At 40.8% G+C, this 26,485-nt stretch overlaps 3 protein-coding genes across 4 annotated transcripts; 2 read left to right on the top strand and 1 right to left on the bottom strand.

Annotated features, from left to right (window-relative positions):
• pom121 (POM121 transmembrane nucleoporin) lies at nt 1–9,150 on the top strand. Its single transcript, XM_079448686.1, has 13 exons — nt 1–598; nt 1,334–1,543; nt 1,685–1,846; nt 2,337–2,417; nt 2,829–3,003; nt 3,087–3,178; nt 3,320–3,399; nt 3,555–3,670; nt 3,763–3,862; nt 3,997–4,365; nt 4,455–5,798; nt 6,322–6,423; nt 6,908–9,150. The coding sequence occupies exons 1-13, from the start codon at nt 45–47 to the stop codon at nt 6,997–6,999; spliced, it is 3,477 nt and encodes a 1,158-aa protein (XP_079304812.1). The 5' UTR covers nt 1–44; the 3' UTR covers nt 7,000–9,150.
• nsun5 (NOP2/Sun RNA methyltransferase 5) lies at nt 8,121–13,301 on the bottom strand. Its single transcript, XM_079448689.1, has 10 exons — nt 13,028–13,301; nt 12,772–12,891; nt 12,518–12,689; nt 12,187–12,295; nt 11,883–12,021; nt 11,698–11,813; nt 11,376–11,554; nt 9,933–10,134; nt 9,685–9,840; nt 8,121–9,519 (listed from the first exon to the last, which is right to left on the bottom strand). Exons 1-10 carry the CDS (start codon nt 13,118–13,120, stop codon nt 9,357–9,359), a joined length of 1,449 nt encoding a protein of 482 aa, XP_079304815.1. The 5' UTR covers nt 13,121–13,301; the 3' UTR covers nt 8,121–9,356.
• ripk4 (receptor-interacting serine-threonine kinase 4) lies at nt 12,535–26,485 on the top strand. 2 transcript variants are annotated; one of them, XM_079448687.1, is made up of 9 exons: nt 12,535–12,674; nt 14,602–14,832; nt 18,427–18,718; nt 19,944–20,092; nt 20,216–20,265; nt 21,653–21,811; nt 22,119–22,231; nt 23,048–23,294; nt 23,476–26,485. In XM_079448687.1, exons 1-9 carry the CDS (start codon nt 12,628–12,630, stop codon nt 24,744–24,746), a joined length of 2,559 nt encoding a protein of 852 aa, XP_079304813.1. In that variant the 5' UTR covers nt 12,535–12,627; the 3' UTR covers nt 24,747–26,485. The 2 variants fall into 2 exon arrangements, with proteins under 2 accessions (XP_079304813.1, XP_079304814.1); XM_079448688.1 differs by lacking the exon at nt 12,535–12,674 and having other exon boundaries at nt 14,525–14,832.

Genomic DNA, 26,485 nt, shown 5'->3' with positions numbered 1-26,485 from the left:
GCAGGGAATTATGGGATATCTTCACTCGGCGGCGCGGTGCCGCCATGTCTCCAGAAGATAAACGGCGGCTAGTCGTTATCTCCGGTGCAGTGTTGTCACTCTTTTTACTTTTACTCGTTTTGAGCTACATACCGGCTTACTTGTACATACTTTTTATCTCTGTCGCGTCTGGCGTCGTTTACTTTCACAAAGCGGAGGAGTTGCAGTTGTTCGAGAGACTAGGCCTCAATCCCCGACGTGGACTGCGCATTCCACCGGCTCTACTGCGCTGGTTACCGGGCAGGACTTTTAGCGGAGTCCCGGGCGCCGGCAGAAACACGATACGTAAAAGTGATGCGCGAAATTCCTTCGCGTCACCCAGCGATAGACACTTTGTGGGCTCGTACTATAGAAGAGACCAATCACTCAGTGATTCATTGTTCAGTCCTCGGGATATACTCATGGGAAGTTACCTCGCAAAGCCTGAGGGAAGTCCTTCCCAAGCAGTGAGGGTCGCTGGAGGATCTGGGACTTTCAACAACCCAAGAGAACAGCTCCGGGAGAGACTCGCGCGGCCTAACCATGCTGCACACACCCCTAACAAAAGACTGTCATTCGGGTAACGTTAAATAAATCGCTTTGTCTTATAACGTTAGATGATCAAATGCGGCGGCTGGTCTCTGTATTGGTTTTTAAATGTCACGTGGAGTTTTTGAATGGTTGTGATCGTTTTGAATGTTTCACGTTAACTGTTGGCCACATGGACTATCTGTCATCCTCAAGTTTGCACGCTTTAGCTCTCGTGTTTTTCCCTCCATGATTTGAAAATGTGGGAGTTGCTGGCCTGGTCAGGCGCAGTGCTCCTCCTACACCCGTTTAGACGCTTGACACTCCACGCACTGGGCTCCACAAAGCTTCCCTCATGACATTTTGACTTATGACCTTTTGATACCTTTGAGGTGACATTTACCCCATTTGCTTTTGCAAAAGGAAGAATAGATTTTCTTACACAGCATTTACATGTCGTTTACATAGGAGCAAATACGTTGTTTGTACATATAATTACTTCTTCAACTGAGATTCTTCACATGACTCGCAAGATGATTTCCTTAACGTGTGTCACACTGGTTTTACTTATTGTCTTGTTAAAGCTTGTTGGTTAAGGACAATGTTGGTTACCAAATAACATTGGCCCAAAATTACTTACGTAGGTAAATAAACCCATCGAGACATTTTCAAAGTAAAATCTTTTGTGTTCTATATTGGAAAGAATACATACATGTTTAACTTTGTTTAAACTTGTATGATTGATATTTTGATGATCTAAACCATTGGTAATGTTTCATGTCATCAGGGAACCTATGGGCACTGTGAATCGATTCACCATCACCCCCCACAGACATTACCCACTCCAGCAGACGGGGACGTCTCCCATCGGAGTCATGCCACCTGCGAAGTGGGATGGATTGCGTAAGAAGAATATCCTCACCCAACGAAACTCCCCAACTGTTCACAGCCCGGTCACCGTAAAGATCGCCAGACCAGATTCAACACAATCATCATTGTGAGTCACTTATTTTCTGGTTGTGGTCCGGTTAGGATATCTGATCGAAGATTCCTTGAGTCTAAAGCTGCTGAAATGTTGTATGTTTACAGACAAATACAGATTGAATGTGTGTGACACTCTTTCTTTATCTGTTTTTAGCTTTAACCACCTGAACTCTCCGGTGGCCAGCACATCCCCAGGAATCGGGGCACAGGCAGACCCTTGCTCCAGAGAGACTGTTCTGAGTGTGCTCCGAGAGAGCCGGAAGAGGGAGGTGGATGAGGACGACAAGTGTGCATCCGGGCAGAAGAGTAAAAGGAGGTATGTATGTGACCAAAAGTAAGAAGCTTTCCAAAGCCCTATTCGCACGGGATAAGTATTGCCTTGGGACCTCTAATCATTTGTGATAATTGCGGAAATTGTTAATCCCGGGTGAATCTGTCATTTCTAATTTGTACTGCCGTTTGGTCGGGAGTCTCCCGTTTTTTTATTTCTCTCATGAAACTCTTATACAGAGGGAGATCCCGGAACACAATCACCGGATTCATTTGCGGACAGGGACAGTCCTACCATTATACATGACGATAAATACAAACTATTCACAAAGCCTTGCCATCATATCTGGGAAATAAGTCTGTAAATTTGAGTAAAATTGCAGGCTTTACTTATTCCGTGCGAATGTGCCACATGAATATTGAAGAATCTCATAACAATTATGTTCTATGATTGTTACAGTTTGACATGTTATGTAGGTACACAAAGATTACATTTGTATGTTTTTGCAATCTTCACCTAAACTTTGTCTTATCAGGCGAAATGACAGCGGTGGAAGCTCTCAATCAGCATTTGAGTCACTTCTTGCAAATGGAGCTCCTTCTCAGCTTGTGCCAAAGTAGGTCACCATTGCTCTTGTACTAGTCTTATGGCTCTTTCCACTGCATGGGTACCTTTAGGTTTAGTACGACTCCGCAAAGAGCAGACCATAATCATTTGGTTTGCTCGACGGCGTACTCCAAAATAATTCATTTGTTGCTAATTCAATGACGTTGGTTATGATTGCTGTGTAACAATGTCACATTTTGGTATCAGTACAGTACACTTGGGACCTTAAGCGAGGTGGTAATAAAAAAGGATCGGGTACTTGGTACTGTACCATGTGGAAAACCCCCCAAATGTTACCATACGGGCAGTTCTATGCAGTGGAACAGCGCCATTTAATAGCTGTTCTCCATTGGGTAAATCTATCACACTATGATTGCAGTGTCTTGCAGTGTCTAAAGTGATTGTCTTGTTTCATTCTCAGACCGGGAAGTCTAAAGAGAGGACTTAATTCTTCTGTCATGGAAGAGTCCATTATGAAGAGATCTCGAACCTCCTCAATCAGTTCTGTGAGTGGTGGTCCTGTTCCCAGCGGAGTGCCTGGATCTGTTCGAAACCCTATTCGTAGTTCCTATAGCTCCTCGCAGGGTTATCCACAGGTAACATCCATAGTCTTGGAATATCTTTTGAAAAATGCTGAAAAACACAAATTTATTAACATCTGTTCACTTTCCTTTTTTAGAGAAGGGCAGCATCCAGTCTTAGTCTTTCTCCTTTCACAAGCCCAGGAGGATCTCGCTGTCAGACACCAGAAAGGGCTTCTAAAAAAGCGCGGTATGTGCTTACCGGGACTGGTTCCCTTAAATAACGATAACCTTCAAAATCACTTGAAAAATAGCAGCATAGGTTATTCATCGAGGATTCTCTTAGGCCTTTTTTACTCCTGGTTAATGTTGTATTTTGTGTGTGTTCTAGGGAGGATGATGTTAGCTCACAGAGTTTCACATGCTTCTCAAAAACCGATAAGGAGAGCTCTGACCCTTCCCCTGCTACAGGTGAGGAAATAAGTCGTCTTTAAATATGGTTTAAGTTCTATGTCTGTATAATAAATATTGTTTTGTTAGTTTTTGAGTGAGTTTGTTTAACTGACAGTGGTTATTGTATATTTAATACTACACAACTTTGTTAAAACTGGTTGTTTGTTTTATAGCTAATCTCACTCCAAAGTCTGAAGCACCTGTTGCAACATCAGACTCTGGTGGCAGTGGTAAACGCAAGCGCAAAATCCAGCTGATTACCACAAACAGAGGAGATCAGATCTCATTAGTAAGTAACAGAACAGTTTACCATAGATGTGCATTATGAATGTTATAGTGATGTGTGAATGCATCTTCGTTACTTATGTTTCTTTCTTGCAGCCACCTCCTCCTGAACTTGGCTACACCATCACAGTGAAAGATCTGGATATGGAGAAGAAAGCAGCTCTCACACAGATACAGAAGGTTTTGGAAGAACCTGGTTAGTTCTTTTTTCTAATATCAGACCCATCAGAATTAAGCGCTGCTTGAAATGTTGAAACAATGCCTCATTTAAGTATTCAGGAATTTTAATGTGAACCAAAATCCAATCGTTGTTATTTTTAACTTTTCCAGAACCAGAGAGTCCAGCTCCAGCCTCTGAACCAGCACCAGTTCCCTCTTTAACCCTCTTCTCTAATCCAACCATAACCTTATTGTCTGAGAGCGCACCTACTGCAAAGTCTGCTCCCTCTTTGCTTTCACTCTCTAAACCTGTGTCTGAGACGACACCAGCCACTAGCGCATCCCTTGCGCCAACCATTGACCTCACCACACCTGGTGTAGTCAGTACTGCTTCTCTGACCCTCACTTCAGGCCCATCTGTCACAAGCACCCCAGCTGCCCCCACCTCCAGTATTTCCAACCCTCTGCTGGAGTCCCTAAAAAACATGAAGAATAATCCACTTCTCAATTCATCTTCTCTTCTGGGATCTACAACTGCAGGTGTGTCTCACTGATGTAATGTTTTTATTGTTGTACTGCTTATTCTTCATGCAAGTAACAACTTTCTGTGTTTGTCACTCCATAAACAGCTCTGGGAGTTTCTTCTGCAAGTCTTTCCACACCTGCCCATTCCACAAACTCTGGTGGAATTATAAAATCTGAGTCAAGCCCTACAGTGCTACAGTCTTTGCTTTCAACACCATCCTCCATTTCGACACCTGTGTCTAAGCCAGCCACCTCAATGCCCTCTGCCTTCGCTCAAATCCTCGCCCAACCTCTTCAACCATCACCATCCAACTCGTCATCTCTAGGAGGAGGAAGCTTATTCAGCCTCATCAAACCCATGGCAACTCCTGCATCTACAGCTACGGTTGGTCCCACCTTGTCAACAAACAGCATCAGCAACCCTATGTCGTCTGGGTTTAAGCCCATTTTTGGCGCAGTAAGTACGACCCCTGCTTCTACAGTGGAGGTTAAACCCACTCAGCACACCTTCAAACCTTTATTCGGCAGCACCACGCAAAGCGGTGGTGTCTTTGGGCAGACCACTGCTTCAACGATGTCAACCCCTGCTACTCCGGCTAAACAAACCAGCAGCATGTTTGGTGGACTAACCAGTACCCAGCCACCGGCGGTGCCGGCTTCCTCCACCGCTCCCAACCAATCTCTGTTTGGAAGCTGGAACGCAACAACAACGTCGGCTCCTGCCGCTAACGCCACTTTCCAGTTCGGAGCTGCGGCAACCACGACCGCTGCCCCTGCGCTGAGCACCACTACAACCAGAGCTAGCAGCACCACCTCTGCGTTCCAATTTGGGACTGCGAAACCTGCACCCGCTCCGCAGACCCAAAGCTCATTCACATTTGGCCAGCTGTCCGCTAACCAGAATTCAACTTCCACACCGTTTGGTGGGTTAGGCTTGGCCACCACAACCACAACAGCCCCCACTACGCAAACCACTTTTGGAAGTTCAACCTTTACGGCGTCAGCCTCACCCTTCCCTGCGACGACACAGCAGACCCCTGCTGCATCAAAGCCTTTTGCATTTGGTGGCAATAGCAGTGCAGCGGCATTTGCATTCGGGGCAGCCGCCAGCACAGCCGCACCTGCATTTGGGACTAACAGTCAGCCTACGTTTGGCGCAGCGTCATCTGGCTTCTCTTTCGGTAACACCACCACCCCTTCTGCAGCTCCTGTCTTTGGGGCCTCTATACAGACTGCTGCCCCTCTTCCTGCCCCAGCTCCAACATTCAGTTTTGGAGGAGCCTCAACAGGCACTCAGAACCCTGCACCAAGTACTCCTGCGCCTCCTTCTGGAGGCTTTAACTTTGGAGCATCGATGTCGGGAATGCCATTTGGAACCCCTGCACCTGCAGCTCAAACTCAAGGGTTTTCTTTTGGTGCTAACAACATGGATAACAAACCTTCTTTTGGTAAGTGGATTGATTTATTATTATTAGAGAATTTTTGCAATATTTCACAGAAAATGTGATTATTCACCCAAAATGAAAACTTGGTCATCACTTATTCATCATCATGTCATTCAAAACTTGTATTTGACTGTAAAACAAAATATATTTTGAAAAATAATTCTGTGGTTTTGTCTACAATGAAAGCCAGTGCTGCCCAATGTTGATTGGTTACCAACATTCTTCAAAATATCATCTTTTGTGTTCTGTAGACAAAAGTCATACAGGTTTAGAATGACACGAGTGAGTAAATGATGAAAACATTTTTTGTGAGCAATCGTTCAAAGATTGGCCTTACTCCACCCAGCAACCACTGGTATAACCAGATTGTGTCAAACTTGCAAAGTGAATTGTGTTTTTCATAATTGGTTCGCAGCACTGTGGTCTGCTGCCTAATGTGTCTGGCTAATGAAGATAATGTTGTTGTATAAGAGGAAGTTGGCAAAACAAACCTTTGTTAAACATGCAAACATTAAACTTCTTATAGGAACGTCAACCCCCGCCTTTGGCCAGGGATCTCCAGGAATGTCGATGCCGTTTGGAAGTCCTGGAACTCCAGGATTTGGTGCTGTGGGCGCTTCACCCTTCGGTACGATAAATTCTTATGTGTGCAAATACTTTAAAGGTGCTGTGTGTAATGTTTTGGACGATCTATTTAAAGAAAGGCCTTATAATATACATAAGTCTACAGAGGTGTATAAAGACTTTGCATAATGAAGCGCTATGTTTTATAACTTAGATCTAAATATACCGAGGGTCCACTTACACAGAATTTGTCATGTTGTTTCTACGTGACAAAGTGCTCTAGAGACCGCAATTCATAAATACCCTATCTCCTTTGGCAAAGAAGAGAAAACGTGACAACATCTTAGTCCTGTGTCACCACTGTAGTGCTTCGAAAGGGAGGGGAGAGGGGTGGGGTGATTGGATGCAATTTTCAACCTCATCGCTTTGTCGCTAAATTTTATACACTGCACCTTTTAATAGTGGAAAAATAAGTCAGTTGCCCTTTGGCAGAATAGAAAATATTAATTTCCATTTTGAATATTAAACGTTTAAGTTATATTTTCTAGGTGCTTCACCAGCCACCTTCTCCATTGGAACGGGCTCCAAACCCTCTGGGCAACGTCGACTGCAAGCACGCAGGCAACAAAGGAAGAAGTGATACGACTGATCTGAGACCTGCCCCTTCAACCATACATCATTGTTGTCTGGACTCTGTTACTATTACTTTGGCTTTCCCACCTGCCCCAGATGCAACTGCTGGTCCAAGCAAAACAAGGCTCTCGATCAGACCCTTGAGACCAATCTCACCTCTACAACCTTTCAGACTGCCAGGGCTGGTCAGGTGTGTAGTATCAAGGCTCGTGGGCTGGGCTGGGCTGCCCGGTCCTTGATGGCGGTGCGTCCACTGAAACTCATCAATGGTCCTCATAGAGTCTGGAGTTGTCTGATGAGGAGATCCTGTGTTGGAAGGATGACTTACTGGATGGGTTATACTTGAAGAAATGAAAGACCAAGACTTTCAATTCTAAACTTAAACATGAAATGCAATCCAGGTTTGTTGAAAGAAATGGATTTTTATTTGAACTTTGTGTTTGTTTATGTTTGGCTGTAGATGCATAATCAGATGCACGTCATTTCTAGATCAAGTACATATGTTTCCTCTTAATTGAGTCTTAATTGTCATCCTTTTGATCATTGACATGCTTAAGAGTTTTCACCAAACGTCCTCAAGAGTGATTATTTTACCGGTTTCATTTAAAAGAATTCTGTCCGAGTGAATGGATTGAGCTGAATAATAAACGGTATAACTTTTTCACTTTTTCCTGCTCATTCATCTAAAAGAGACAGTTGAAAAATCCTGTTGATGTCATCACATTTATACTTTATGCACTGACTTCTCTGTTTGAAACCAAAGCTGATGTTTTTAGCCTAACATGTTCACCTCCATGCTTTTTGGCCGTTGTACTACCTCTCCACTTAAAATGTGTATTTGTATCTCACCTAAGGTGTTTTACGAAGTCTCATTTATTATCTAAGTTACTGGTATTTATCCCCGAAATAAGTCAATTCTGCACTTACCACATATAGCCATGTAGCTTCACGCTTAACCTGTAGCTGTAATCTTCACAGAAACTTTTTTCAGTTCTTTTTTTATTGCAGTGTGCCTTAGCGTGTTTTGCTTCTGGTTGTGTATTATGAATGTCTGGTTTGTACTTTGAGAAACAGACACCAGTTTTTTCATAATGATGTGTGCAAAAGTAAGAGATTGTAGACATTGTGGAGAGTTCAAATGATTTTTTTATTACTGACAGGAGAGATTCAAACTAGCCTCATGCAGAAGTGCAGCTTTGTGTGACCATACTTAAAGGAATAAATGCTTTAGAAAATTAGTTTGACTGTAGATGATCATTATGCAAATGATCACATATGCAAAAAGAAACAAGAAATTTTAAATACTCCCAAGAATGTGTGAATTTCAGCATAATTGCTGCTTTTTTGCAGAAAGTTTAAAATAACATTCATTATGTATTTATCATAGACGGCCCTGAAAGATTTTTGTTTGTCAATTTTTGTCTCTGCATGTACACCCTGTTTGAATTTAGTATGAACCATTCCTGGCTTTGTATGAATCCTTATGGTTTATGCATGCTTGTGATGTGTTTATTATACAAAAATATAGCAATTACGCAACCTCTGATTGAATTAGCATGTTTTAAAAATGTTCCCGAATGGGAATCTGTCAAACATTGGATGGACACATAAACCCTGGGAGTCATATTTAAATTATATTTGTTTTTTACATCCGTTCAACATACTTGTATTGTTATGTAACACTGGGTTTATTTACTATTACAATGCACAAATATGGAAGCACAAGAAGCACCCTTATTTTAAAGTTTTAATATTTGTGTTCACCCCTTTACATGTTTTCAATCTGGTAAATGTACTTACGGACATTAATGGGGAACAAGCATTTTGTTTTTTAATGCAGCCGGTGTTGTAGCTTTGAGTTTTCCTTTATCATCAGAAATCCCCCAAAAATATAACTTTTTGACATGTAGACTGTTGAGAAAATGAGACGTGTGTTGAGATGAGAGCTGGATTTCTCAAGCCGTGAATGTTCTGACAGCTGTTGTTTTATGTTTTTGCATATGTTGCTGTAGGTGAATGCCCAGTTTGTGTTCGTGAGTAAATGGCATCACCGCTAACCCCCGAAGCGTGAATTGAGCAGACTGCGATCTGTGTTTGCTTGATGTTCTGATAATGACATGCTGGTTTTCAATAAAACTGTAAAGTTGACTTTAATTGCAAATGGTGCTTGTTACTGCATGACAAATAATTAACATGCTCTTTTGACTGCTCCTTTTAAGAGGTTTTAAATAACTCTAGTGAGGCAGAAAAATATCATTTGCATACGAACGTCAAGGCAATCTTGACATCACCCATCACATTTTAATGAAAGCTCAGGGGCATCAACAACCGTGTAACGGAAGTTCAGAAAAGCTGATAAGTCTTTCATGATTCTAGATGTTGTTTCTTTCGGTTTCTCTTCCTTTTCTTTTTTGTGCCTGGGTTTGTAGGATGCTCACTCGCAGTCTCCAGGTTCTCTTGCTGCTCTACAGGTGCACTAGACTGCTGTATGTCCTGCTTTTCCTCACCCCCAGCTGGCAATGTTGTGCTGTGACGATAAAAAAATAACTATGGGGTCATATCCCCTTCAAAAATGATATTACAATTTGCAAACCTTTTTTAACTTGACCACCATACTTTCAGATAATAAAGCATCTCAATGCTTCTCCCCAATTAATAACTAATACAAATAGCAACATTCTAACAAACTTACATAGTCAGGATGTTTTCACTCTCTCTCTGCGGGGAACTTCTCTCCAGCAAGGCCACAAAAAAACCATGAGTCCGTGTTTTTGTTGGGTTGGCACGCAGGCACTGTTTGAGAGGGTCGTGACCCCTCTCGGGCCAGTTTGGAAGAAGATGGACTAATCTACAGGTAGAGACAAACTAGTTTAAATACCATCCTAATCATATTAATCAAATATTAAACCAAGACGCTTTAAAAAAAAAAGAGTATGTGACCTAAATCCGGGGGTCTGTTGCAGGCAGGCAGACACCACGTTCTCGTTCTCTTCTGCGTGAATGGAGCAGGTGGAATACACAACACGTTGCACCTGAGGAAACTGCAGCGCGTGGTTGAGACAGCGCAGCTGAAACGCAGCCAGCGACTGCAGACGCTTGTCCTCCTGCGGCTGTAATGCTTCATCACGCAAACACACCATTCCTAAAACAAGAACAGTGCCGGACCTTGCTTAATATAGCTACAGGAAGGGAAAAAAGTATTTGATCCCCTGCTGATTTGGTATGTTTGCCCACTGACAATGAAATAATCAGTCTATAATTCTAATGCTAGGTTAATTTTAACAGTGAGAGACAGAAAAATGCATTTAAAAAAAGTTATGAACTGAATTGCATTTTAATGAGTGAAATAAGTATGTGATCCCCTATCAATCAGCAGAATTTCTGGCTACCAAGTGTCTCTTATGCAGGTAAAGAGCTGAGATAAAGGGAGTGATGCTTATCTCAGTTTGTTACCTGTATAAAGACACCTGTCCACAGAAGCAATCAATCAGATTCCAAACTCTCTACCAATGGCCAAGACCAAAGAGCTGTCCAAGGATATCAGGGACAAGATTGTAGACCTACACTAGGCTGGAATGGGCTACAAGACTATCGCCAAGCAGCTTGGTGAGAAGGTGACAACAGTTGGTGCAATTATTTGGAAATGGAAGAAACACAAAACAACTGTCAGTCTCCGTCGGTCTTGGGCTCCATGCAAGATCATGAGAACGGTGAGGAATCAGCCCAGAACTACACAGGAGGATATTGTTAATGATCTCCAGGCAGCTGGGACCACAGTCACCAAGAAAACAATCGATAACACACCAGGTCAAGGACTGAAATCCTGCAGTGCCTGCAAGGTGGCATAGCCAGTCTCCAGACCTAATTCCGTTGAAAATTTGTGGGGGGAGCTGAAAGTTCAAGTTGCCAAACGTCAGCCTAAGAACCTGAATGACTTTGAGAGGATCTGCCGAGAGGATCTGCCAAGAGGAGTGGGACAAAATCCCTCCTGAGATGTGTGCAAACCTGGTGGCAAACTTCAAACAACGTCTTGCCTCTGTAATTGCCAACAAGGGATTTGCCACAAAGTACTTAGTCATGTTTTGCAAAAGGGTCAAATACTTATTTCACTCATTAAAATGCAAATTAGTTTATATATTTTTTTAATGCATTTTTCTGGATTTTTTTATGCTTTTCGGTTTCTCGCTGTTAAAATGAACCTAGCATTAGAATTACAGACTGATCATTTCTTTGTCAGTGGGCAACCATACAAAATCAACAGGGGATCAAATACTTTTTTCCTTCACTGTATATCTGCTCAGTGGAGAAAACAGAAAATGCTCCTGATGAATTAGGACAAAACATTTTTTTAAACGCAACGGTTGATGCGTTCACGTTTATTACCTGATCCACTACAAGAGGGGTCCAGAAGGATGTACTTAACCTCCTTATATTCAGAGCTCTGTGGGTCCACTTTCAGAAAATCCTGATTAGCCAGCTGTTGACATGTAACCCCAGCACGCAAAAGAAGGGTGCTCATGGTGGACAGGCGTTTTGTGTCCAGATCAAAAGCGAACAGCTTCCTGTTCAAATAGTGAAGAAACAGCGTAAAGATACTAGACGACGAAGCTGTATTAGTCATAAAATGTATATTATGTAAACATAAATAATAACAAAGAATGTCCCAAGCCTTATTCTTTAGTCTTAGGCAAGAGACAAGCTGTACCCTTTATTTTTCATTATGGCAGCTAGATGGCTGGTTTTGTTTCCTGGAGCTGCACAAGCGTCAATCACATGACTGCCAACTGGGGGGTTCAGGAGAAAAGCAGGAAGACAGCTGGCCTACAAAAACATTTTCATAAATCTACCAGGTTTAACATTACGCAGAAAAGCAGGTGTTGTATGTCTCACCTTATCTTGCAGTATAATGTGGCCTGCTTTATAGAGGAAGTGATTGTGAAAGTCCATTTTTGCACTGAAAACCAGAAGATCTTTGAGATGAAGATCACAGAGAAATGATTTCCCAGACAGCTGATCTATATCTTCAAGCCTGAGAAGGAAAAAATATAAAGCAGAGGACAATAAAGATGAGAGATCAATTCAAATTGTATGCTTTACAAAATAAATATTAGCAGCAGTATTTAGACCAACACATCAGTAAACAAAAACAATGATAACTATCAAACTGTTAAGAATTTGTCAGAGGACAACTTACCGACTAGCTGTACCCTGATATGTAAATCCTTCTCTTTTTAAATAGTCAATGACATCCTCAACAGTTGTTTTCAATGTGTTCACCCGCACATATCGTGGAATTACGTCACCTAAAGAGAACATGAAGACATATGTTATGAAAAAACAGCAGATTTAAAGTTTCTTAATTACAAAATACGTTATATATTGTTTAATAATTTTATAATGATAAAATGATTTGTTTAGGAATGCTATAAGAACTATATACATATAACAAAGCATATTTTAAACATTATTTTGCTAAACACCCCACATATGTTGGGATGGCATCACTGTTTATTGGTTCACGTTACCCTGCATCTGCTGGAAACCGGAAGGCAGAAGATCCTCATTTCGACTCACTTTCTTCTTGATTTTAAATCGTGCCAGAGCAGCTTGTAATCTGGATCGATGTTTCATCATCATGATCTTCCAGGCGCCTCCACATTTCACCCCACGTCCAAAGAGCAGGTCATACACCAGCACCTGTCCTCACACACGCGCAAATGTACATCTATGATCCATAAACACAGCCACGTGTTTTCTAAGGGATGATGCTGCTGCCTACCTTCGCTAAATGGATCCGGAGTTTTGATTCTTTTAGAAAGCTGGTGCTGTTGATGATCTCCAGCAGGACCGATGAGTATTTGTGTGTCTCGCATACGAGCGCAAAGAGTTGTTTGATATTCTGACAAAAACATGTTTTGAAAAAATCAAGAGGTGGAAGAAGAAGTGGGTCACGTGTCAATTTGACGTTACGTCTTATATACGTATATAGTTATATATGTCTGGCAGAGATTAAAGGCAAGGACAAAAACACTTACTTCGTATTTACTTTCGTAGACAAGCGTTTTCACAGCCCCCTTTTTCTGCTCCACTTTATCAAGAATATCCGCTGCTTTAATATACAGAGCCATGCCTAAAATAACTACGCTTTAAATAGCTAACCGAAACGTCATACATTCAGATAAAGCTAAAGGTAATGCCCTAAAACGTAATTTATCTCGCTTTGAATGCGAACAAGTACCCACGTTTTCCTATTTGCCTGGTTCGAATAGCAACTCCTTTTGCGACAGTGGGGTAGCCAGATTTTACGGCAGCCATGATACTTACGAATGGCCACTAGGGGGACCCAAAGATAGAATTATCGCCGGTTCAGAGAGTATGAACGGTCTCCGAGAAATGTGTAGATTTTGTGAAAAGTGAGAGGTAGAGATCATATAAAATGTTATTTGGGTTACAGCATATAAATGCTCCGAATACGATCAAATAAACTGTTGTGTGCCGAAGGTATCAACCCCGGCGTCTGAATTGCAAATTCCTAAACGGACACCTTCGGACAATACAAAGAGCCCAAGTGAAACCCATCTAATCCCGTGAACCTTTTTACACAGGTGTGAATTTGTCTCTTTATGTATTTTGGTGCTTTTAAAAGACAAAACAGTTCTAGTTTCGGTTTGAAATGTTTAATTTATTTAGTGATGTAAACATACATCCCCAAAGCTGGTAAAACAAAGCGCTTTTTCTGCCTTCATAAGATTTCTTCTTAAGAAGGCTCAACTGTTTGTTTTAGATATCTCTCAAAATCAATGGAGTCACTCATGACTGCCAAGTAAACAAAGTGAGTCGTTTTTATTATTACATGGGAACATCCCCTGAGGATGGAGATTGGTGTTCAGTTCAGTCTAATGTAAACTCGATGAGGTCAATGTAAAATAAGTTGGAGATGTTGCCCTGAAGCTATGGCTTTATCTAAATGATCATAACTCGAATGATCGCCTGAAGTGCTGGCTAATGTCAACTCATCCATGAATAGGTTACTATGTTTCAGATTATATTTTACATTCCACGCGAGACTCATTTTTGCTGGATCACATAACCGGGGCATTGTTGGGTCACCATGGAGAACATCCTGGTGCGTTTCTCCAGGGGTTTAAATACGCTCTTAACATTCTTGTCATCTTGGGTTATATAGGTGATGGGTGATGACTAGCATTCCTCGAGCTTGGATGACAGTGTAGCATACAATCCTCATCCTTTCTGAGCAGAAAGCTGAGAAGTGTGAAACTCGTGGCACTTCAAAATAAGTAGTGTAGGATTCACAATATGCAAAAGTTAAAAAAGGGCTCAATATACACATCGTGCCAGCAAGGGTGTCAACACAGGCCTTTAGGATGCGTGTGTGTGTGTGTGTGTGTGTGTGTGTGTGTGTCATAAAGCTAGATTGAGCAACTGTGTTCAAGGCTCAGGAAATGACGTCATTAGGCTCCTCCCTCTCTTCACCTGAACAGAGGGTAGGGCCAGACAGACTCAGCTTGTACAGACAGGAAAAAAACAAGGAACAGTTCACAAGCCTCCGGTCTTTGACAGGCAACCCTTTTTTATATGCAAAAGTCAGGTTTAGAAGAGGATTCGAATCGCACGGGATTTCTTTAACCCGCTTTAAAATGGATGTCCCAGAGTACTCCCCAGGGATTATGGGGCTGCTGAAAACTTTCGACGCTTCTGAGTTTGGGAGTTGGGAAAAGATTGGCTCCGGCGGCTTCGGACAGGTGTACAAAGTACGACACATGCAGTGGAAAACATGGCTGGCTATCAAGTGCCCTCCTAGTCTTCACTCCGATGAGAAGTGAGTATTTCATTTAGTTTTTATCACAGCTCACTGTGGCTTTTAAGAAGAATATGTGAGGTGTGTGGGTGTGTTTGTTTGCGTTTCACAAGCACAGTCATCTGAAGGATTGTGGTATGAACCCCTGTAATTCCATATCTAGTCTCATGTGTATATTGTTTACTTGAGGTCACAAGTGTCATACAGAATGTGAAAGTTGTTTATTCGCTCTCTGACGTAGGACGTTGGGAATGTTTACGGCATTAATATTCATGACAAATAAACTATAAATTCTGTTCATGTTTTATTTGTTAAGATTGCGTTCACAAAGCCTCGGCCCTCCGTGTGTTGTCAAGAAGCTGCTTGCAATGTACTGCTTAGGGCTATGATTATTACCCCCACCGACACACGCACACTCACATATGTGAATATGTCAACCTCTGTTTAAAACTTTCAACTTGATGTTTCATTGTGATGAGGAGTGGCTATATATAGGTGCCTTGATTCCAGGTAACCTTCTATACATAGTTCTTGCGCTTTGGAATCCATACATTGCATTCACATAGTCAACTTTCCGTATTTAAGTTTATATTATATAGGTTTAATTCTGTACACTATTCCAAATTTACCTAAACTTTCATGAAGGTCTCTTGGTTTGGAAGTAATTCTACTGTAGTGTCTTGGCAGAGAATAGCACTTTAGCATGATAGTTCAATGACTTTGCTGCCCTCAAAGTTTAAGGTACAATCGATTTGGCTTTACGGCATTTCTGTAATGTTTACATTACTTCAAGTTAAGCATTTTTTTACTTGAGCCAATTCATTATTATTATTATTATTAAGTTATATTAACTCACCACTGGCCAAAACTTAGAATGGTAAGTTGGATTGACTTGTAAAGTCCTATTGATTGTACTCGAATTGAAAGCGATAGTTCACCCAAAAGTGAAAATTGTGTCATCGTTTCCTCACCCACTTGTCATATCAATCCCTTCTTCTGCAGAACGCAAAAGAAGATATTTTGAAGAATGTTGGTAACTTAACAACGATGGTACCCATTGACTTGCATTGGTTTTTACAATAGCAGTGAAAGCATACCGACGTTATTCGGTACATTCTTCAAAATATCTTTTTGTGTTCTGCAAAAGAAAGAAAGTCTACAAGTTTGAAATGACACAAGGGTGAGTTAATGATAACAGAATTTTAAGGCAGGCAGCAAAGATTTGTCAACGCATCTCATGCTGTGTAATCTTTATCAAACTTGGTTCCTTTTCATTATTTCTCACACACCTTTGCATGAATACATGATAAGATGTATTATTTCTAACCAGGGTTCAGTCTAATTCTATCTTCGCTGATCCTGCCCAAGCATTGTTTTGTCTTTTAACACGGTTTTATTTGTTTCAAGAGAAGGTGGTATGATTAATCTTATTAGGAAATGTTTTGACAATGGAATATGCAAGCAAACAATGTTTTGAGATGTCATCGGGCATGGCATACTGTAGCAACCTTGCACATCCTCAAGCTCTTGATTCTTGTGAAAGGATGTCACGTCATTAAAGAAGAATTGAGGGGTCATGTAGAGTTGCTACGCCATGCGATCGGTAACACGGGTTATCAGCACCTGTGATCTGCAATGTACAAGAATTCTAATTGGCCTCCCCCATCTAAACAGGAGAGAAGTTTAAAAGCTTGCTTTGTCTTGTGCATTATCAGGCCTCTGCCTTTGTAGAGTTGCAGAACCGGTCGAGCTGGAGCAGGTTTTTTTTAAGAAAGAAGAGCTTTTGTTTAGCTCAGAAGGGAGGCAGAACAGGGTAAGGGTATAAGAGAACATTAGCGTTCACCTCTGCACTCCCTCTTCATTTTCCTCTGCTTACCTTTTATTCGCCAATCCCTATAGAAATTGCACCATTATGTGTTAATAGTCTTTATGAAGTGTTTTTTGTTGTGGGTGTTTTCTTTCTGATCCTTTTTAAAGCTGGTTTAAAAAAAAGGGTTGGCATGAGGATTAGGTAGAAAACATCAAAATTTATGATGTCATGTTTAATTCAAAGGCTTATTTAAAGAATATTGTCACTGTCCTTCTGTAACATTGGATGTTTAAATTCATATTTTTTCAGGAAATGAGAAAAACATTTTTAAATGAATAAATAATGCGTCGACAATCACTTTTTAATACTTTTTATTGGTTAGATGTGTGCAAAACCCAGTGAAAAACAAAGAGTGACTTAAAATTGCCATATTAATGGCAAAAAATATGGGCACATGAGGTTTTAGAAGGACAGCAGCGATATGCATGTTTTTACACGTTTTGAGTTAAAATAGTTGAGAAACATGTGGCTACTTGGTATAAACGTTAAAGTAATAGTTCACCCAAAAATAAAAATTCTGTTGTCATTTATTCACCCTCATGTCATTTAATGCAGAACATTAAAGAAGGCAATTTAAAGAATGTTGGTAACTGAACAACGGCAGGACCCATTAACTTCTATTGTATGTACACAAAACCAATGCAAGTGAATAGGTTCCAGTTGACAACATTCTTTAAAATACCTTCTTTTGTGTTCTGCAGAAGAAAGTCATACAGGTTGGAAATGACCTTAAAGGGTCATTAGAAATTTAGAATTTAAACGATGAAGATATTCTCAAAATATGCAAATATTTGTGTTCTCATCTTCTATATATCTAAATGTTGAAGCTCAACAATGTAACATATTCATTTTCGGGTGAACTGTTTTAATGTCTAATTATTATATTAAAAAGCTCATCCATCTAATACATCAATAAAGGAAGATTCTGACTACAGACAAAGATTTTGTCATTGTTTTCCGTCAACCTATACGACTATAAAACAAAAGGATTTTTTTTTACCAGAACGTCGAAGCTGTAATTTCATAGAACGATAGTAAATGGTGACCACAACAATCTATGGTCCCCATCCACTTTAAATGTATAGAAAAGACCAGCTTTTATTCAAGACGTTCTCCTGAACATCTTCCTTTGTGTCCCAGAGACAAAATAAAGTCCCACTGGTGGGAACTAGAAATTAAATATTTTGGGTGAACTGTCCCTTTAACTGTCCCCTTTTATTTCAACACAATATATTTTTGAGATATCTTTTAGGACTCCAGGTTAAATATGCCGCCTGCATGTCTGACTTATTAGTAATGAAATGAGTTGAGTAAGAACATAAAGAACAAGGCAGCAGCTCTGTGTCAATCATTTACGTGTAATTAAAAAGATGATGTAAGATAAACACAATCGTTCGGTTGTGGTAAAGCATAAACCTAGTTATGAATTAGGAAGGTATTTTAAATGCTTCCGATATACTGGCTTTAATTTCAAAGAGGACACTTGACCCACAGTTAAAACATTTACCTGTGTTATTTTACATAACAGTCTTCCAAGCAATAATGTTGATCTGCATAAGTCCTAGTGGTTTATTACCATTTTGTGTCTAAAAAAATGTCCTTGTGATCTTTTTAATTATTAAGCTGTGTTGTCATTAACATATTTTCATAATATATTTAAATATAAAAGGATTGGACCCTCACAAGTATAGCCATATAAAGACATTATGTACATAAATATAATTGACTTTGATTGACCCGTTTAGGGAACGCGCTGAACTGTTAGAGGAGGCGAAGAAGATGGAGGCGGCTAAGTTCCGCTACATACTCCCCGTGTACGGCATCTGCAGCGACCCCCAGGGACTGGTGATGGAGTACATGGAGACGGGCTCCCTCGAAACCCTGCTGGCCTCTGAACCACTGCCCTGGGAACTGCGATTCCGCATCATCCACGAGACGGCGGTGGGGATGAACTTTTTGCATTGCATGAACCCACCGCTCCTTCATCTCGACTTGAAACCGGCCAACATCCTGCTGGACGCACACTACCATGTCAAGGTGAGGCAGAACCAGCCATTACTTGCCGAAGAGGTTACGACCTCTTTGCTCATCGCAAAGAATAGATCACAGCTGATTCATTGTATTCAGGTTCAGAGGGTGGAAGTTAATCATCAACTTCTGACTGCAATAATAATGCATTGTATGTTTTGCTTGCCCAGCACTTGAATACGGATTGAATAGGATTTATATGTTCAAAATAGATACGTTTATTACAAAATCATCTTAAAGGGGTTTCATGCAAGAATAAAAATAATGTCATTGTTTATTCACCCTTATGTCGTTCAAAACCATGCGACTCTTTTTTTTTTTGTGGAAGACAAAATAAGATATTTTTGAGAAATGTCTCTGTGGTTTTGTGTCCATACAATGGAAGTCAATCAGTTCCAATGTTGTTTGGCTACCCACATTATCAAAATATCTTCTTTTGTGTTCTGTAACATATAGAGTGTCGTACAGGTTTGAAATGACATGGTTGAGTAAACGATTAAATAATGTTTCGTTGAACTGTGGATGCTGCATTGCAACTCTAAGAACAAAATATTCATAAGGGTGTTCATTAAAAAAATGGTTGTGTAGCACAGAGCTTGAGCCAAGACTGAAAAGATAAACAGTTCCTTTGTGATCTGAATATCCATTTTATGTGTAATGTTTGTCAAAACACCCTGTCAACGTGATGAATTTGATCCTAATCTTGCGCTGACAGCCGAACAACAGTTTAAACTCGAGCCGTGTCAGATTATTTGTGCCACGGGGGGAGGGTGCACCTACTACTATTATCTTTTCACTGTCCCCCACATACTTTTCCTGAATATTCCCAGAGGGTGGAAAAGCTTTCCCATGCATTATCCTGTTTTATATCCAGCCTTCCCATGGATGAGTAAGCAGATGTCACGAGGGATGGGTGGGAATCGTCATGTTGGATTGAAAGGGCTGGATGTAAACACGCATCCCGGGCCAGTCTGAACATGCTAATGCTAGGCAGTGTTAATGAAGGGCTGGCACACACCCACCTACACATGCGTGCAGGCATTTACAGAAACATCAGGGCTTCCCTACCTCATAGGGAACCTGTAGGGCACGGCCGCGTTTACCGTGCCCTCCTAGAAAAATACACTTGCTTAAACTGAGTAACACCCTAAACAAACTAAACCAATTAATAACACTGACATTAAAAGGATCAAACTTAAAGAACTCATTTTCTTTTTTTATCCTTCTATTTTAGATCTCAGACTTTGGCCTGGCTAGATGGAACGGCTTCTCCAGGAACGATGATATGAGCCGCGATGGTTTCTGCGGCACTATTGCTTATCTCCCTCCAGAGAGAATCATTGAAAAAGACCGAATATCTGACATCAAACATGATGTGTATAGGTCAGTCATTTCTTGGATGAGAATACGAGAGTTATGTGCTAGAATTGTCCTGTCTACACTTTGTGTAAATGGTTCTTCATATTATAAATCAGCATGCTCTAATACATATTTACTGTTCTTTAGCTTTTCAATTGTTATCTGGGGGATTCTCACACAGAAGAAGCCATATCAAGGTAAGACAGACAAACAACCTAACTTAAAGTTTAAGATGAGATGTAGTGAGAATGTTGAATATACAGTATAATGTCAATGGCACTCAGTTGCTTAATCTATATTTAGTATCAGTCAGATCTTGAAAGCATTGATTTTTGGCATTCGGTTTCAAAATATCTCCGTCATTAAGTAAATTACGGTCTTAAGTTACCTGCCTGGCACTCAATGGAGGCGTGTCTATGGGTGTTTCTGGATGAGTTTACCTGGTGTGTTTATCTACTCGTGGTTTCCAGGAAAATCTGAAAGGGTCGGCTTTTTTAGTAACCAGCAGTTATAAGAACGCAGTGTGAGGATAAAAACAGGTTTCTTGTCACGAGGGTTAGGACTGTTGTTTTTGGCACCAGCGAATAGAGTTAATCGGCTGCCAAACAATCCTTCCCGAACCAGAAAGGCTAAAATCAATGTCTTCATTTACAATGCAGCTTGAAGTAACAGGATATTAAACTAGCCGCTGATGTTTACTTTTTGATTAAGTGTTATGAAATGCTCTGGGAAACAAAAAAACGTGTTGATAATTTCTTTCCGGTGTGCTGGAAGTAATATAGTTAATATCCTTTTTGTCGGTTATTGGGTTAGTCTCAGATAAAGAACATGCACAGGTCATTTTCAAATGAAAATTTATTAACTAGAAATAAAATGATTTAATATTTTCTAATAAAGGTTTTTATCTGATTTAACGGCAATTTGTCCCCAATTTACAGCATGAAATATATATAAATATAGGGGAAAAAAAGACATATATATTTGGGGACAAATTGACATCAAACAGTAAAACAAATATTTTGCTAATGAAATCAAATATATTATAAACTATATATTTTATAACAAATACATTAAATATATATTGACATTAAACTGTTAATCAATTTTTATTATTAAACACATCACTCAGCATGAACATAGCCATAGAAGCTGAAATAGTGAAAATAATTAAAATGAATACGAAAACATATATTTATAGTTATATTAATGGTAAAATTTATCAAACTAGGTTTTGATGTTTTGATTTCAATTTGTCTCAAATTTACTGCATTAAATATGTAAAACTACTTGGGGACAAATTGACAAGTAAACCACCTTAATTTTGCTAATGAAACAATATGATATATACCATATATAAAAATGTATATAATTGTAGAAAATCATGTACTGTCTTTAATATGTGCTGAGTATACTTGAAAGAAATCATGTTCGGATATTACTGCACTGTATTACAGTAGTGATTTAGGCATGAAACAATTTTTAGATCTACTCTTATGAAACTCAAACCTTAGCCTTTGCAAATCTTTAAGCAAAAACCTCTTACACCCATGCAATCATATTAAATACACAGTATCTGTTTCACAGGGGAGAACAACATCCTGCACATAATGGTGAAAGTTGTGAAAGGGGCTCGTCCAGATCTTGCGATTATCCCCCGCAGTCGCCCCCAGGCCTGCTCTGGGTTCCTGTCTCTTATGCAGAAGTGCTGGGCACAATCTCCAGAGGCCAGACCCAGTTTTCAAGGTGAGCGTCACATACAGTAATGTGATCAGTTATCATACCGCTAATAAACACAAGCTGCTGACACACATGAATCAGCAATGCCCCCTTAACAAAATGTGCGAGACAGCTGGGTTAAAAAAAATCACATGTGACATAATTCAATGATATAGCTGATATGCAGCAACATTTGAACTTTGTACGTTTGATAAGTGAATATGCTTGTGCTGTTCTATAAGGAAGTATTTTTCAAAAGTGATGTTGCAATTTTGCATATCCATGACATCTACAACCTATAAATCAATAACGAATATTACAATATCTTCTTCAGAGATCACATCAGAGGCTGAAGAGTTGTGCACTAAACCCCATGAGGAGCGGAGGGCTTCGGTTTCTTCAGAAGCCGATTGTTCCCCCTGCCCTGCCCCAGCCTCCAGTGAAGAGGTAACATCATATCATGTTTACAAATCTTCCACTTCTCATTCTCACCCCCTTCAGTCCATAATAGGTTATGATTAATCTATTGGCTGTAAAGGAACGTTTCCTGTTACTAAATATAGTCACACATATGGCCTTTGTAATGTAGTTTGGGCAACTCTTCATTTGTTTGCTCATGTCAAAATGCATAGCACGAATGTTCCACGAAGATAACAGTAAATCAGAAGTCTTGAAGAATGTCATCAAGCTGCATGGTTAGAGGTCTTTTGTTGTTTTCTGTGTAAACTTGTGAAAGAGATTATGTTCGGAGGAACACATCTTCATTTAATAAAATACAGTAAGTGATTTAAAGGTCAAGTGTGTAATTTTGTGGGAGGATAGAAATGCAGTATAATATAGATAACTATGTCTTCAGAGGTGTAGAAAGACTTTGCATAATGAAGCGTTATGTTTTTATTACCTTAGAATGAGCTATTTCCATCTACATACACCGCGGGTCCCCCTTACATGGAATTTGTCATGTTGTTTCTACAGTAGCCCTTAATGGACAGACTGCTCTACAGAGCGTGTTGGGTAAATACCCTATCTCCTTTGGCAAAGAAGCAAAAATGTGACGATTTCTTAGTTCTCTGTTAGCCGCCGCAGTGTTTAGAAAGGGAGGGGTGGAGTGAGCCGTTCGTTGCAAGTCACAACCTCACCACTAGATGCCGCTTAATTTCATTTAAATTTTAGATGGATTTCAGAGGTAAAGACCTCATGCTGTTGAGTAGCTATTACTACAATAATTTTTCTTACAAACGATTCATTTTTCTTCACATGCAGACCAACAACCAAAAGCCAGTGAGGCCGAAGTCAGCCATGTTACCTGAGAAAGACTGCAGCCTCTCTCAACTGCTAAGTCAAATCGACTCAGGCTTCTCTCGCAGTTTAAGCAACATCAAAGAGGAATCCCTGGAGAGCAAAGACAATACCAGCAAGAGACTGTCGGGCATCTCCTCTGTGGACTCGGCTTTCTCGTCTCAGGGCTCCATCACTTTGTCCTTTGAGAAGGAAAATGCTGAGAAAAATGGTAAGAGAAGAGTCAAGGTACCATTATGTTTATGAGCAACATCAATTGTTGTTTTAAAGATTATTTTAACAATGTCCCTCAAAAACCTGTTGGGTGAGATCCATATAGCTCTTGAGGAACTGTGTATTTGTCAATATTCCACTTTTATCTCATTGTTCTCTGTGTTTCTCTGGTATTTTAGACTCCAGTGAGATACAGAAGAAGAAACTCTGTGAGGCCATTCGCACCGAGGATATCGCCAAGCTAATGAAGATCCTTCAGCCGCAGGATGTCGACTTGCTGTTGGAAGGTTCCTGCAATCTGCTTCACTTCGCCGTAGCGCTGGCCAACGAGGAGGCCGTTAAGTTTCTGTTGCTTAGCAACTGCAATCCGAATTGGCCTAATGTTAACGGAGCCATGCCCCTCCACCTGGCCGCCGAAAAGCGAATGAAGGGAGTGGCCGAGATTCTCCTGAGCCGCAAAACCACCAATGTCAATGCCAAGGATGAGGACCAGTACACCCCCCTGCATTTCGCAGCCCAAAACGGAGACGAAGCCCTGACCCGTTTACTGTTAGACCGTTCCGCCTCCATTAACGAAGTTGACGCTCAAGGTCGCACACCGACGCACATTGCCTGCCACCACGGACAGGAGAATGTGGTACGGGTTTTGCTAAGTCGTGGAGCAGACGTACACGTGAAAGGTAAAGATGATTGGACAGCGCTGCATCTGGCTGCTTGGAAAGGGCACCTGGGAATCGTGAAGCTCCTGGTGAAGCAAGCGGGGGCTGACGTTGACGGGCAGACGTCAGACGGACGCACGCCGCTCCATCTGGCGTCGCAGAGGGGCCAATATCGGGTGGCGCGGATCCTGGTGGAGCTCAGCGCTAACGTGCACCTGACATCCGACGGCCTCCACGCTCCACTTCACATAGCTGCAGAAACTGGCCATACCAGCACTTCGAGGTTGCTTGTCAAACACGGTGCCGACATTCAAAGTCAAACTGCGACCGGTTGCACCGCCTTGCATCTGGCTGCCCAAAATGGCCACTTGGCCACCACCAAAATGCTTCTGGCAGAGGGCGCTGACCCTCAGAGTCGTAACCATGCTCTTCGCACGCCGTGTCACCTGGCTGCCGAGAGCGGCCACTCTGAAGTGCTCAAAGAGCTTTTGCAGAGTTGCACTGAGGTCACCAACGCTCAGGATGAAAAAGGGTTCACGCCGCTTCACCTCGCCGTAAGTGGTGGACACAAAGACATAATTTGCGTCCTGCTCGACAGCGGCGCAGACAATGCACCGCTCTCTCCTCAACCCGCCCCAGAGCGCACGCTTGAGCACACGTCAGAATCTGAGCCAGAAAGTCCGGTTCCTCTCACCCCCAGGAAAGTGGTGATTTTGAAACTCACCCGTCCCAAACGCAATGATGCCTCACAAATCCCAGTAGACTCGCTTTGTGGAACGGCCACTTGTTGAGGGTGGCCTCTGACTTTTCGGGAATCTCTCTCTGTGCTCATGGACACTTATTCCTACTTTGGACTGATAAATGCTGGAAAAGAGGGCTTCTTCATATCCATTGGGATTGACTGTACATATTGTAATTATTTGGTTGTGGAAGATTTTTCTGTATTTTTTCCAGTGGTTCGGGCTCTTGTTGGCTTTCCATCTTAATAGTTACGTTGCGATTGGAATTGGAAATGCATTTATGTATATATTAGTCATGTGTAGTCATGAATTTTTTTCCATGCTTCCTTGTACGGAGTCCACTCCCTGTTGTTTTCAGGCCATTGTTTATCCATTCCTGTTTTTGTTACACACCTCCGATTTGACAATTTCCTTCTTCAATCTGTCAACATTGATGATTAATGTAGCCTCAAGGAAAACCTTCTCCAGCCCCTTCATGCACAAAAATGACCAAAAACGGTATAAGATTTGGAGCTTTTCAGTCATTTGTAGTTGATTTGTAACTTGTGAGGTTATTTTGCTCATTGGTTTTTAGAAAAGCTGTTTTTTATTTATACATTAAAGTGACAGATCTCCCAAAAACATCAGCAGAACACAAAAAATATATATTTTGAAGAATGATGTTAACTAGCACCCATTGACTTTGGTTTTGTGTCCATGCAATAGAAGTGAATGGGTGTTCGGTTACCAACTTTCTTCAAACTATCTCCTCTTGTGTTCTGCGGACGAATGTCAAACAGGTTTGAGTAAATGAGGACAGAATTGGTATTTTTGGGTGAACTATCACTTTTATGCCTCTAAGTTAAGTGGTTTAGTATTTCATTTTATTTCTGTCGAGTACAACATAAATAACACTTTCATAACTTACTTTTTAATAGTGTACAAAACAAGAAAGCCTCCACAGTAATATAAATCACAGACCTTACTTTACTTATAAAGAAAAATGCATTTACAAATAAGGACCAAATACGCACAGTCTCTTCTTTCCAGATGTTTTAAAACTATAAACCAAACCATAATCCAAATATCGTTTTATTCTAGAGTTATGAAATATTAAACATGCTCACCCTCTCATAAGTCAAAATTTGCAACTTACACCATGTTTCTTACATAGCACCTTAAATCTCGGCTACATGTTAAAGTTAAGCAGCAACACTATGAGGTCAATGATATTCTTTAAATGGTAAAGTCAATAGTTCTATTAGAGGTGAGCGTTTCTAAAGCTATTTGGCTCGTACCATGGGAACATGCCCTCAGGTGGATCGCAGGTGTGGATAGACAGTATGAGGGGAGGATCGTATCCCATGTACCCTCATGTTCGGGCCATTGGCTCATTCCTAAGACCACTTTATCTTTTCATCACTGTGCAAATCCACTGTGCCGAGCCTTTTTTGTGCCATGGGGAGCGTAGCTGTCATTACTCTTCACTTTGTCTGGAACATACAGCCTGTTAATTGCCATGTCTTGAAATTCTCTGTTTGCAGAGAGCGCTGTTGAACTCTGAGGGGTGAATGGCTTTTTTATGTGTGTTTGTTTTGTAGTTCTGCATCTGCGTATGCGTCTGTATAAACTTAATCTGCCGTAGCAAAGTATTGCCAACAACCTCCTGCTTGACCTCTGATAAAGCTGCCTTGTTCTTCGTTTGTACACAGAAAATATGTTGTCATTTTTCAAATAGTGTTTGCACACTTTTATATTTGCACACTTTTATATTTGATGGAAAATTAAAGTGCATCATGTGTATTTAAAGT

The sequence above is a fragment of the Barbatula barbatula genome, assembly GCF_947034865.1.
Source record: "Barbatula barbatula genome assembly, chromosome: 24".
Taxonomy (NCBI): domain Eukaryota; kingdom Metazoa; phylum Chordata; class Actinopteri; order Cypriniformes; family Nemacheilidae; genus Barbatula; species Barbatula barbatula.
Note: the sequence above shows the minus strand (reverse complement) of the source record. Positions and strands in the feature narration are given on the sequence as shown.

Excerpts from the sequence above, each read along its gene's own strand:
- pom121 (XM_079448686.1), top strand. The coding sequence starts at position 45 with ATGTCTCCAGAAGATAAACGGCGGCTAGTCGTTATCTCCGGTGCAGTG. Across the intron at positions 2,418-2,828 it reads CCTTCTCAGCTTGTGCCAAA|ACCGGGAAGTCTAAAGAGAG; the intron begins GTAGGTCACCAT and ends TTTCATTCTCAG. Across the intron at positions 3,863-3,996 it reads GAAGGTTTTGGAAGAACCTG|AACCAGAGAGTCCAGCTCCA; the intron begins GTTAGTTCTTTT and ends TAACTTTTCCAG.
- ripk4 (XM_079448687.1), top strand. The coding sequence starts at position 12,628 with ATGATCTTCCAGGCGCCTCCACATTTCACCCCACGTCCAAAGAGCAG. Across the intron at positions 20,093-20,215 it reads ATCAAACATGATGTGTATAG|CTTTTCAATTGTTATCTGGG; the intron begins GTCAGTCATTTC and ends ACTGTTCTTTAG. Across the intron at positions 20,266-21,652 it reads ACAGAAGAAGCCATATCAAG|GGGAGAACAACATCCTGCAC; the intron begins GTAAGACAGACA and ends TCTGTTTCACAG.
- nsun5 (XM_079448689.1), bottom strand. The coding sequence starts at position 13,120 with ATGGCTCTGTATATTAAAGCAGCGGATATTCTTGATAAAGTGGAGCAG. Across the intron at positions 12,892-13,027 it reads TCTACGAAAGTAAATACGAA|AATATCAAACAACTCTTTGC; the intron begins GTAAGTGTTTTT and ends TGTTTTTGTCAG. Across the intron at positions 11,555-11,697 it reads GCCATAATGAAAAATAAAGG|GAAGCTGTTCGCTTTTGATC; the intron begins GTACAGCTTGTC and ends CTATTTGAACAG.